Source organism: Spodoptera frugiperda, chromosome 26 (assembly GCF_023101765.2).
Source record: "Spodoptera frugiperda isolate SF20-4 chromosome 26, AGI-APGP_CSIRO_Sfru_2.0, whole genome shotgun sequence".
Taxonomy (NCBI): Eukaryota; Metazoa; Arthropoda; class Insecta; order Lepidoptera; family Noctuidae; genus Spodoptera; species Spodoptera frugiperda.
The window spans coordinates 13,238,741-13,253,071 of record NC_064237.1 but is presented as its reverse complement, the minus strand read 5'-3'; the positions used below and the strand labels follow the sequence as shown (position 1 = coordinate 13,253,071).

Genomic DNA, 14,331 nt, shown 5'->3' with positions numbered 1-14,331 from the left:
CAGACGACATCGCGATAGTGGCGCTACTACTCAACTAGTCGAGTTCCTCGTCAAACAGTTACATGAGTAAGCCGATACCATAATAATTAATCTTCAGCTCTTCAGCCTTATATACCAGATATGTTATTTATTCCAAAAGATCCTATTACAGTACATCTTTAGCTTTAAGTGGGTAAGTACTCGAGCTATAATTTATTAAAAAAGCATGGTATTTCAATAATTTTAATAATAACTTTGACCAGAGATTAAGTAGTCCCATGCCAATCTTGTCTTTTCCTTCCTTATCACTCGTACTAATTATTTCCCTAATTAATATTAAATTATCCGCCGACCGCTTCCTACGATCGTTTTCTTTTATATTTTTGCTTTAAACAAATTAACCTCAAGAGTGCTCAGAAAGGTCCTTGGAAAGGGAATGAAGAAAAGAAAAATTAAAATAATAGCGCGGTTTATAGCTATCTTATGTTCCTGGATTATAAAGTACCATGAACACTGGAAGCTGGAAAATGTGTCTTAATACTCCACGCTTACCGTTTACAGTTGAATGCAATACTTTTCTGAAATAAAAAATATAATCTTACTAATATTATAAAAGTTTGAGAGTGAGTTTGTATATACGTTTGATAGTCAATCATGTTCAAAACGGGTGAAGAGATCGGGATGAAAGGAGATGGCTAAATGACTGACCCAGGCATAATAACAAGAATATGAATTTCACGCTAACCCGTATTATTTAAATATTCACTTATGAATTATTTTGTGTTTAACTAATTCTTATAACTTGGTGAACAAAAATTAACAAAAAATAAGTTTCATAATTGATTTTTTTCTGTTGTGGTTTGACATGACAACACGGAAGTAGGTACTGCAATCTATTATTAGGACATTAGTTTCCCCGAAAATCAAATCGAAATAATTAAACGAACATCAATTTTTAATAACGGTAATATAATGACTTTTTTCTGAAACCAAATAATTGTAAATGTTTTGATCGACACAAAATATATATTTTGTATAAGATTGCACAATCTTACTATATATTTTGTGTCTGTCCTTGGTTACTTTGTGTTCATTATCTAGTATAAGCAGAATTGTTTACCTATCTACCTCATTTATAAATAACTTTCGGCTCAGGTTCATCAAAACGCCTTGGTAAAAGTTCAGAGCAATGTTATATTTTGAAGTTTTTGTAACGTTGTTTGACGTAGGAGCGCTACTTTATTTTCAGGATTGCGCAGATATGCCAAGTTTCTGGACCTTCTTAACTACAAAATATCAATTTTTAATTATGCGACTTTATTTATTGCTAGGTACCATATTTATACAATATTTATTTGTACGGGTTACGACGTCCATACTTTGGTTTAGCCATGTCCTTTGAAACAGGAAGAGATTATGGCCTGAAATAACATATAGGCTTATCTATTTCCTCATTTCGACAGCAGACCATAGTACATGTTACGTAAGTATCAACATAAACAGCCTATAAATGACTACTACTCACCAAAGGCCTCTTCTTCCCCATAGAATCACCACGCTTCAGTCAGCAGTGGCCACACTTATAGGCGGTTGATGGTTGTTGTGACTTAAACTATTAGTTTAGAAAATATTTGCTAATATAAGGACTGAGTTAAGTGACCATTAAATGATTCTACATGAGTAAGCGACCACTGTACATAATACATTATGGTCATGAGATAGTCAAGTTGTGTTTGAAGATGTTATTATGTATACTTCATGCGTAGTGTAGGCAGTACATACATTTAATAATAGTAATATGTTTCTGCCATATTGTACCACTTAATTTGCATCGTCGTCCTACGTCGTATAATATTCAAATAGAGGAAGGAATTCCACTGAATAGGGATGTTACTCGTTTCGCATCGAGATAACATTTTATTTGGAAAATAAAAATGTTAAAGGATAAAAATATACACAAAAAGGCTTGTTGGCCTAAAAATAATACTTTATTTCCTCGTTTCAAACTCGACGAAGCATAAAGTTTTGTTTTTAAGTGCTATGTCCTTTTTAAAGGACAATTAAAAAGATTTGGCTCTTAATATTTTTATAATGATGATGACCTGTCCTGTCACTTATAACAAACAACTAGCAAGTTGGTTCAGCTCAGAAATAAATGCTTGAACGAAATATTTTAATAGAATTTACGATTTACTTAATTATACAGCAATAAGACACAGTACTTAAATCTCACGACAAGCTTTTACGTCATTTAAATTGGATAGTTTTTTGGTTACTGTCCTAGGTCAAAAATAAATTATGACGAATTTTCTAAATTAATTTGACGACGTCACTAAGTTTTCTGAATGTTTTTTTTACCAAAACATTCATAGAAATGCGTACTTATCGTCATGATGAAGAGTCCCTCTGTGACTCGAAACTAGTAGAACTTTACTCCATTAACTTACACGAGTAAATCTAGTATCTCTAAGATTTTTAGTAAATTTAGTATGTCTTACGACAGTTATTATAAAAACGTAGATAAATATCGATAATTTGTTACACAAATACAAACAGATTGATCCCATCACTGCCTCCATTGTTGTTTCATGTGTGTATAGAAATGTTGATACGTTTCCGTGCCACGTTGGTTCCATCTTAGCTTTGTGTACAGTACGCCTCTACGTAATTTGATTAACCGGGAACTGAACTCGCACTCGCAAATTACAATACGAGTGTTGGTGTTGCTAATAGTTATGGAAATATTGTTGTTGGATTGTGTTTTAGTTGAGAGCAACTGAGCTTGTTGTTTAGATCAACGAGTATGAGATCATGGGTTTGATTCTTGGGTAAGTAATAAATTATGTTTATAAAGCTATAGAGCTCCTAGCTTCACTGACGGACATACTGTTAGTTTCATGTATTTATAGAAATATTGTACTTTTCAAAAGTGCCTACGTATGGTTTAATTAGAATATTTGAATTAGACTTTGTTTTAATAATAAAACTAAAGACTTGATACTGTTATGATATAAAGGTTGATTTCATTAAACTATGTAAATAAAAAAACATAATCCTTATCATCAATCCGTTTCTGTCCAGTGTCCAGTCCAACATTGGCCTCTGTAACTATAAACTAACTATGGAAATTTACTCTGTTAACACTTCGGATTCACTACTGCCACCTACCTGTGATCATCGTTGAGAGTCAACCTGAGCTTGTTGTCACGTTCACATCAACAGCCTACAAGTGGCCACTGACTGACCATTGACCAACGGCCTCTTCTCACACGGATTCTTGAGTTTGAGTAATAAATTATGTTTATAAAGTTATCCTATATCATATTTCCTCACGATGTTGTTTCCTTCACCGTTTGGCAGTGGTGTCTAAATAATCTTAGAGAGGACATGATATTATAACTAGGAAAAAGTTACATTGGTACTTTGTCGGTGGTAAGTTTCGAATCCACGCCCTCATGTATGAGAAGCGGGTCTTAAACATTAACAAGTAACGTAAATTTTAAAAAAAAGAACTAGACTATGTTAAGCTAGACTTTTAGCAAAAAAAAACTAGTTTCTTTGTAATATTGTTTAAGTCAAGCCTTCGCCTTCACGAGGAGTTGGCACGTTCGGATCCACTTACTCAGATCTCATGAAAGGCAGATTTTCAGCAGGTCTAGACATTTTTTAAAGAATCGCTATCTGAGAAAACGATATGGCTACGTTCGCGAATTTTAGTCACTATGTCGTATATCTTATAGGATTACTGTAGAGGAATGGAACGTGTAAAAACTAAGTAAATATTGCATAAGTGTAAGCAGAGCTATGATTGCATGGCATCCGCTGAGAAAGGATTTTAATAGATTCCTTTTATAATAATAATACTTCTTAACACGAGCGAAGTCGCGGGCAAAAACTAGTCGCAAATAAAACAAAGAAAAAAACTAGACATGACATGTTCTATTTGTAGCAGCTACAGATATATCATACAAAAGCAAATTACATAAACCATCTTTACTACAAGTTTTCCAAATACAATATTTTATTGAATACAGAAATTGAACTCCGGTCTCACCAGCGGCGCTTGGGAACCTTACAAAAATATCTGAAAATATATAAAAATACAGAGCGACCATCCTTTTCAGTTACGAAGCCTAAAATTATTTACAAAATGAACCCTTTGAGTTACCCAAAACCCCGGCGTCAGGATATTGGATCTTCGCTGAAAGAAAAACTGAAATTGTGTGGACACGAGATACTTGAGAATTGGTTTTTTCAGTCATAACAATAAACATACGTAATGTTATGACGATAAGCTTCATTTTACAATAAACATAATGTGTATTTGATATGAAAAGGTTTGATCAAAATATGTGAAATTGCTGTAATTGTTCAGAAAGGGTAAACAATGGTTTTCAGTGCATTGTGTTTGAAATACTTAGGTAACTATACTGTATCACGAACCGTACATTCAATTTCACTTTAAAATGTGGGAGAGCCATGCTTCGGCAGGAATGAGCCGCCTCGACCGGAGTGATACCACGGCCTCACAGAAAACTGACGTGAAACAACGCTTGCGTTGTGTTTCGTTGCGTGAGTGAGGTTACCAGAGGCCCAATTTTCCCAATCCCCGATTCCCTAACAACCCTTAAATTCTTAACCCCCAAAGACCAGCATCGCACTTGTAATGCCTTTAGTGTGTCGGGGTGTTGAGAGCGGCACCGATTACTTACCATCAGATGACGTTTAGCAACTTATACCATAAATAAAATAAAACTGTATGAACCCAACGGTTAGCAATGACAGTAACTTTGTGATCAGTGGTCGAACCAACGACCTGTCAGCAAGGAACCTTTTATTCGTAAATTCTTCATTTATTAATTATAACATTTCGGTCATAGCTCACTTTTCTGTCCAATATAAAACTTGTTCTAATAAATGAAATGTACCAATTAGCAGCCATGCTTCCAAATCACGGCAAAACGAGCTTAAAAAATAATACTGAAAATCAATTCATTTAATCTTAAAATCTTACTGAAATCTGCTGAAAATAGATTTTTAATCCTCTTAAGAACCTTAGTACCTACGGATAAAAATCGTCTGAAAACTGAATTACAAATCATTTAGGTACCTACGTAGATTAAGACGGGGTTAAGTCTTAGTATTCATTAGGCAAAATGGAATTATATTTTTCTAGACTTAGTACAAGTGTGTGAACCTAGGTTTTCTTGTAGAACAGTACTCATATCTTATAAGTAACCCTTTTAGAGGGTTTTTTTTTATTGGGACAAGTCTGTAACAACTTCTGTAGTACAGTACTCTACAGTAGGTACAACCATAAAAACCGGAACACTGAAGTCCGGAACAAATTTCTAGCGTGGGATTACGTTTTTGTTATTTTTTAACAAAATATAGGGGTGCTTTCCCACCAGAAATGTACTATGATATGTTGCTGTGGATGCGTTTGGCTTCCATCAATCATATTTATTGGTACACATAGCTTAGCATTAGTGGAAACGGACTCAGCTAAGCTATGTTTTTTTTATGGAAATATGCGTGCTATGGATGGCTTCCCTACTATCGATACATCGCATACTCGAGCTGCGCATCTTCCTCGCACAGCTACTTTGCGGCGGCGCATCTTCGTAGCACATCTTACTTGCACAGCTACATAGCTTAGTATCAGTGGAAACGGCCACAAAGTTTCACAGTTTCCCCATTACATCTTCGTAGCATAGCTACAAAGCACATATCTGGTAAAAAAAAAAACACCCTTAATCACTTAACATAAACTGGCATTCCTTTCTAAAAATACAACAGTGAAATGTGAATGACATCTGGGTTTCATTGTAACAACTGAAGTTAAAAGAGCCCGAATATTTGAATCCCACAGGAGAATTTTAATTTTGAATTTCAGCCTTTGAAAGTGAAATACAAATCTTTGAAACTTGGAAATGTGATCGCTGAAATATTTTACATCAAACGGAATCGTTTTCAGCTGTTTCAGGATCACAATACTAACTTTTTTTGATGTTTGTGATTTGATCTGATACAAGTTTAGACATGTTTTACAAAGCGCAGTAACCCAAAGGGGTAGACAGAAGTGCAGAGTATACCCGGGTTTTGAAAATTACATAGATATTTTTGCCAATGACACGCATTTTAAAAATTGCAGTCGTTACTAGCGCCTTAGATGGACATATATCAACCTAATTGGCAATATATTAAAGGGCCATATTAAAAGTATCTTTAACTGACGAGCATGCGGGAAAAGACTGATGACTGTTGATGAAGCGAAAGAAGTATGTAAGAATCGTGGCTAATTGGCATTTCATTGCCTCTACCTATACCCATGGGAAACAGGCGTGAGTGAACCTCTTCATTAGGTATTCCTTTCAACTAACATTTGCTACCAATCGACCAACGAGATAAATAAGTTCTTGCTTATTGTTCAACAAATGATTTTGAATAACACTGAGCAATGTCAGTTATCATTACGAATATCAAAACAAAAGGGACCCGCCTCGCCAATCTAATCACAGCAGTGTTTAATAACTCGAATAAATGATTATATTACTTATTAATGTATCATAAAACGTTGGACGTGTCCACTTGGACGGAATTTGTTTCCGAAAGGAACGTCTCTGCCGGCGACATTTTGAGTAACTGTCACAAGCAATAATAAAATAACAATTTCGAGAATCCCCATAGCTTTCCCAAAATACGAAATGTACATTGTACGGCTTATATTATTGCGTTATTCAAATTCCGACTGTAAACTCGAATTTTTAGAGTAGAAATTCCTTCGTCAGCCGTAACTTTTGCAGTTTTCATTTGAAACATTTAAAATCTTGGCTTTCTTCTGTTGAATTTCCTCTTAAAGGGTAGATGGAGTATTTTCATGAATAAGAAAGTGGATAGTTGTATAATAGGTACTTTGTAATTCTCTTTTATCGTATTCTTTCTCTTTACCCTTTTTTCATTTATTACAGTTGAAACAGAATTATTTCCGAGTTCGGATTGGATTGAGAAGCAGAAAGTACAAATATAGCAGCCTAACGTCTTGGTAATAGACTTGTCAAGGAAATAATTGTTAATAATTTTCTCTCAAAAATACTTCAAAAGTTTTGTACATACTACGTGATAGTTACGTCTCTAGAGATTTTAAATACTCATCAATTACTTTTAACGAGCAACTAACTCCAAATTTAGTTTTACATACTCCTTAAAACACTCTATCATAGACTACGCACACTGTATACGTATTTGTTTTCATGCCCCAAGGGTGAAATGCAAATAGGGTATATGCGCATGATTCAAATAACGATAATTTTTTTTTCATATAATCTCTTTTCCTTTAGATTTATAAATCTATCAATAATTTTCAATATAATTTTGTTTTGAATAAGAAAATAATTATTGCAAAATGCACAAAATAAGCGGGAAATTCAAATTAGTTGAAACGCATTGCTATTGGTCAGAGTAGTTTGTGACGTCAAAGTCTATAATAACAAATATCAACAAGTGCTATTGTTGAATGCTTGCAACGAAATTCAGTTTTTTTGTGATTTTGAGTTGATATTGAAGTGATATTGTTTCGTAAAAGAGTGGCAGGAAAGTCACAGGAAATGACTGATATTGGTTACGTCAAGGCACAATCGGACAATCTTCCAAAAATTGATGTGTTTATGATGACCGCGTATTTCACATCAAATTCGGATTTTACGTCTACTGAAATAAAAGGAGTGAAAGCAGCAAGGTAATTAAACAATAAATATTATATTTATTTGGTTTTCGACGCCTTCTTTGGATAATTTTTACCTATAAGTAAATAGAAATAGCCTGGAAATAACATAACCTTAAAATGCGAATGGGAGAACATTTTAAGGTTATTTATTGTATTGTGTGAAAAACATATTATCTGAAGCTGAGGCTGCTTTGTATCATTAACTTGACACTTTGCTTGAGTATAAGTGGCGTGGCTTGCACTCCCTCAAGTTCTCATAAGTACATAGGCTGAGGCTTATGTCCACGGTTGGACATAGGGCTCAGCCTTTGTCCAGCACTGGACTAACACGGGATGATGGTGATGATGATGACTGCTTGAACTGCTAGCGATCACTGCACTTTCATTAAGTACTTTATGGTATCAAAATACCTTATTAGATGAAAACGCTTTTCCGGTAAAACCAAAACTCGATTGTATGTACCTATTTCTATATTGTTTTATTTTTTATAGATCTGCACGAGAACCATATGGACAACAATATAAACAACAACAACAATATAAACAAGTTGATGGAGATATCATGTCCCTTTTCATGATTTTGCACCACTTTCTCCTTACGTCCTCACCTCTCGGGACAAGAAAAAATACTTTATTTGGTGCATTTCTATTTGTATTTTTACACTTGGGCACGATACAATATTTAAAAGTCGGTTTACTATCCTGTTGCATTATGTAATTGAAGTGAATTCACGTAAAACACGAAATATATACAAATTATGACCCAAAACACTTTGCAGTTTCAACTGTTATTATAGACTTTGACGTCACGCGAGCGCGCCAAAATGACGGTCGTTTAAAATGCTGTTACGAATCTATTATTTTAAAACTGCTTTTTTTACCCGAATTCCTTTTTTTTTTGTTGCTGGTTTTTTTTAACATTTATATAATGATGTAAATTACCATTTAAAAACATTTAAAAAATACATGCATATACCCTATTGTAGGGCAACATTTCATATAGGACCTACCTACCATAATTCAAAGTCAATTTTACGTAAGAAAACAAAATGATTATGGAACACACGCTCTTGAATAGTTCGTACCTACTTACATATACATACGAATAGATAAGTATCTATGAAGATAGATACTTAAAGTGTGGTTCCACTACTTACTATATGACTTCATCACCAGCTTTTTTTTTGAGGGGAGAAAATCATCCAATGGCTTCTTCCGCTTTGGGCGAGGCGAGAGGGAGTGTCAGACTCTTATTGACTTAAAGCACCCCATTCCTACTCCTGCTTTTTGAGCTGGAGCCCCGGTAAACCCGCTAGGTAGTCTGCAGCTCCGCATTCATCACTAGCTTGGGGTTAGATTTAAATCATTGTATGTCAGACAGATTGATATTCCGAACTTGTGCTACTTTTCTCTGAAAATCACTGCGTACTTTTTCACAAAAGATTATTTGATTTTATTATATTGTTTGACAACCAACAGCGATACTAAATTATAAATAACTCTTTTCTTAATATTAATACAGTAAGAAAGAAAGAAAAACCATTTATTAGACACGCTAAATAAACAAGTGATATGTATAGTCTACACAAATATTGGTAAATACATGAGATTGTATAAAAAAAATATCATTTTTTTGCGGTGAGATAGGGCTTTTGGTCCTCTAGCTGACTCACGGATGTTTAAGTTAACAAAACAAACATAATTATTATAACAACCTAAATGAAATAAAATAATAAAAAAACAACCGGGTACTTACCAAAAAAATTAGCGCAATTACATTAAGTAAGTAATAACAAAATCTTCATCATCATCATATCAGCTGTAAGACGTCCACTGCTGAACATAGGCTTCCCCCAGCGACCTCCAAAAAAATATAGTTCATTTAAATTATTTTGCCATACATCACTTGTCAAACAGTCGCAAGTCGCGATACAAAAACCACACCTTAACGAATCAAAGCAAAACTAACATCGTCGCTATAATTTGTTTACAGCGAACTTATAAATATGGAGCAGGTCACATGTTGTGGGGTACTCGGGGGTCTATACCTTTACTGGGGGATCAACAAGACCCCGCGTAATGTTAATGGGCTAAAAGGATTTATCCAGCCTCTATTGTTACAAGTAGCCCTCAATTTAGCTTTAATGTTTAATCTTCTCTTTTCACTACAGTCTTAATAAATCTTTTACCTTGACTAGACAGGTCGCTGCGACTAGATAATAACTTACAATGATCGTGTACACTGCGTCTTTCCGTGTCCTCGCCACAATCAGCCCTGAATCGTACGATGATACAACTTACAGCAATATCAACAAACCTATGAAAATAGCTAATTCAATGACATGACGTTTCCATTCAAAACGAAAACAATAGTAAATAATACGAAATAGAATTAACTTTACCTCCATTATCGTGCAGTAAGTCATTGTCAGCAAGCAGAACGCAACACCACAAGCGGTTGAATATTAAAAAATGCACATAAGTACGTACATCATACTGATGTGCTTGGGTTCTGTGCAGCTCGATCAGTTGAAAGAAATACTTGAAAAGGCAGAGTTAGAAATCTACATTGAAGAAACGATCCCTACCGTGAACCCAAGGTACAAGCTACAGTACCACATCACTCCACCCGTGGGATGGATGAACGGACCGAATGGTTTCGTGTTCTACAAAGGAGAATATCACCTGTTCTACCAGTTCTACCCGTACGACACGCAGTGGGGACCCATGCACTGGGGTCACGTCTCGAGCACCAACCTAGTGGACTGGAAGACACTGCCTACAGCACTCCGGCCTGGCAATGAACAGTGTTTCTCGGGCAGCGCCATCGACAACGAAGGCATCATGGTGCTCCTGTACACAGCTCACCAAGCGACTGAAGACGCACCATTCTACAATGAATCACAATACATGGCGTTCAGTATTGACGGTCTTGACTTTCACAAGTACAAAGGCAATCCTGTCGATATATTGCCACCTACAGGCACTCAAGATTTTAGAGATCCTAAAATTTGGAAGTACGGAAATTTCTGGTATGTGGTACTCGGCAGCAAAACTGCTGATCACCGAGGATCAGTGCTCTTGTATAGATCTAAAAACTTACTCAGTTGGGAATTCAAAAGTATTCTAGCGGAATCAAGTGGTAGTTTGGGCTACATGTGGGAGTGTCCAGATTTCTTCGAGATTAATGGCAAGTACGTTCTTATGATTTCTCCACAAGGTATGGTCAGCCGCGGAGACAGGTACAAGAACACGTATCAAACTGGATACCTTATTGGGAGTTTCAGTTACGACACATGTCAGTTTAAGCCCGAGATTAACTTCCAAGAATTAGATTACGGGCACGACTTCTACACCACGCAAACAACGGAAACTAATGGCAAAAGGTATCTCGTGGGATGGTTCGGAATGTGGGAGTCTTTGCATCTTGAGGATATTGATGGCTGGGTTGGAGCCATGACGCTCGTAAGAGAATTGGACCTCGTCGGGAGTCGAGTCCTTATGAAACCTGTTGAAGCTATAACTAAACTAAGACTGGAAACTATCATAGAAGGAGAATTCCACCATAATGCTACCATTGAATTTGAGAAGGCTGGGGAAATCATTGTGAACATTGACTTGAGTGAGAATATTGAGCTGGAATTTGTTGGAAGCAATGGTGGAGACAGGACTTCTTTGCGGTGGAGTGTGGATGATGGTAAGGTCATAGTGGACAGAGCTGGGGACATCCGCCAGGGGATATGGGAGCCACTGGACACCGTAACTTGGAGGATCTTCCTAGATGCTAGTTCTATCGAGGTGTTTTGCGGAGAAGGAGAGATGGTGTTCAGTTCGAGGGTGTACCCTAACGGTGACTGGCGGGTGATAAACAGAGGTCCACAATCTCTGCACGTGGTGGCATATACGCTGAAAAAATTCCAACCAGACTTATAGATAGAGAGATCCATAGTTTATTTACTTGTTGTACGGTTAGCGTTAGAGTTAGAAAAATGGGTGTAACTATTGTTTGTTGGCTTTGTTTACTTTTTTATATGAACGTAAAACTAGAAATAATAGGTATTTACATTATTATTATATTCTGAACAAGAGATTGCATCATCTTATAGAATTGTTCTGAATGAGACGTTTGCTTTTTATTTTCATTATTTCCTTTTTTCTTTTTCAATTGCTATGTGATTGATTACGTCATACGTCTACATACAATACTCGATTCATAGTTAAGCCCTCATTGATCACTTAAGTATTACACTGTTGAGCATAACATTTAACATTCGATTCATATTTTGGTTAGAACATAGAGTTACTAATAATCATTTTAAAAATTGAGTAAATTGTCAATACTCTGCCTATTTCTACTTGCTTCCTGCGATATTATACTACGGTGTGGTTCACAGTATACCAACACAAATAAATTGGAATTTGAGGGCTCATACTCACCCCTCCTTTCTCTCCAGCCGGCAACGCACTGTTAACTAATCTTATGTAGCGAGTACAAATTGGTGGCGCTGATTGCTTACCATCAGGTGATACGCCTGCTCGTATGCTACACCATATTTTTCTAATAAAATACACAAACTGTGACAACTAGATGTAAAATGTAACATTTTGAATAGCTAGTGGAAGAGCGAGTTTATCTTGATCAAATATGTTTCCGAATGTGTCGCATCGGTTTCAAATAACTCAATATTTTTTATTGTTATCGGTTTTGTAACAATATTTTGTTAGAATTTATTGCTGCAATGGAGGATAGTTGTTATGATTTGTTATTTAAAGTATACATAGGTTTGTATGTTGATATTTTATTTTCATTGTTATCATGATCACTCCCTTTTACATGGGACTTATCTATATAAAAAATAGTGAAAAGTGGGTGTACATTATACAGTGGCATTATGTGCCGTAATGTGCATGATGATACAAACAAAGGTCTGCAGGAGGCATTGTAACGTCTAAATACTTATAAAAAGGGAATATTTTGAGAAATACTGCGATAAATATTGATCAAATTCCCATTGTTTGTCAAAAAATTAACACGCGAAAGACCAAAAAATTTCGAACTGGTGTGAAGAACACTACACAGTTACTGATTGGCACAGAGGCAGTGGAACGCGTCCACAAATCCACCTACCTCGGGAGCATTGAGTCAGAAACTGGGGATACCGGATAATTCAATTACGACGTTTTTAAAGTGCCAAGTTTAATAATTAAGTGAAATAAATGTTTTGACTTTGACTTTGAGGTAGACGTGTGGCTACTTGACTTACGCCCGAATACTGAAATGTTCCTAAATTTAAATTGTACTTATAGTGACAGAACTAGTTTTGAGAGCATGTTAAAATTGAGTAGCGTTTGAGTATCCGTACATTAGATAGATAGCCTTATATAAGATCAACATGATATACTTACATATCAATAACATTGACATATTTTATCAAATCGCCGGATGCTGTAACTGACTTGAGATGATAAAACGTTGCTGAAAATTCGAGGACTGATAACGATTGTTACCTAAAATATTGATATAGATGAAATGAGATAACCACCTGTAAAGGAGAGATATACTCTTCCGTGACAAATGAATGTATGTATGTGAATTTATGAGGTACTCCACTCCCATGGGGATTTTTTTGAGGGGGGTATAATTATCCAATGACTTCTCTTGCCTTGGGCGAGGCGAGAAGGAGTGTCAGACTCTTACTGACTAAAAACCACCCCGTTCCCACTCCAGCTTTTCGAGCCGGAGCCCCGGTAAACCCGGTAGGCAATCCGCAGCTCCGGGTCGGTATCAGCTCTACTGGGCCCCATCAGTGGCGCGCAGAACGTGCAGAACTCCCGCGAGGGTAAGTAGAAACCACGATTATAGTGTTCAAAGTTGTTTAGGTGTGTTGTTGATTTTGTTTTCACAACTTAGTTCAACATATTAATCAATACAGCTGACGATGTTATATTAAAAACAAAATACAAGCTACTTAGCCATTATTCAGACGGTCAATAAGCTTTGAATTTGGTTATCTTGTCAGATCAATAGGTATAATAGTAACATGATTCTTTGGCTTCTAAGTCTTTTTGTTTTGATGTTACGAAATATATCATATGACATAAGATTTAATGTTCAAAGGGATTGACCAATTTGTATGGGACTTTGGCTATTTTTGAACAAGCACTTCAGTTAATAATATATGTTTGATTTATTAGTTCATATCAGTAAGAATGAAGATACAAACTTAGTTTTGTATCAAGATTTATATTTAGATATTTTTTTACATTTTATAGAAACTGGTTATGCATGAAATAAAACATTTTTTTTTCTATTAAATTGCATTATTAATCCGATTCATATGTAATTAAAATATGGTCAAAGAACTCGGCAGGTGGATTAATAATTTTCTGGTACCTTGCCCAGCTTAAAAACCAAATAATAGTTATTATATGTGCACATCAACCTACTGTTCTATGACCATGCAGTTGCAGCAATAATGTTTTATGGCTGTCCTGCCTTTAGTGTTATTTTCATATAATATATATACAAAATATGTTTTCCTACTAATGTGTCTACTTTGTATTTTCCCACGCAATAAATTGGAGTTTCAACACTCACAATGCAAAAGAACAAAGCGAATAATATC

The 14,331-nt window shown here is 35.6% G+C and overlaps 1 protein-coding gene across 1 annotated transcript; it reads left to right on the top strand.

Annotated features, from left to right (window-relative positions):
* The first annotated feature begins 10,077 nt into the window (after positions 1-10,077).
* On the top strand, positions 10,078-12,762 carry LOC118264421 (sucrose-6-phosphate hydrolase-like). The gene has a single exon (XM_035576914.2). The coding sequence runs from the start codon at positions 10,178-10,180 to the stop codon at positions 11,636-11,638; it is 1,461 nt and encodes a 486-aa protein (XP_035432807.1). The 5' UTR covers positions 10,078-10,177; the 3' UTR covers positions 11,639-12,762.
* The last annotated feature ends 1,569 nt before the right edge of the window (positions 12,763-14,331 follow it).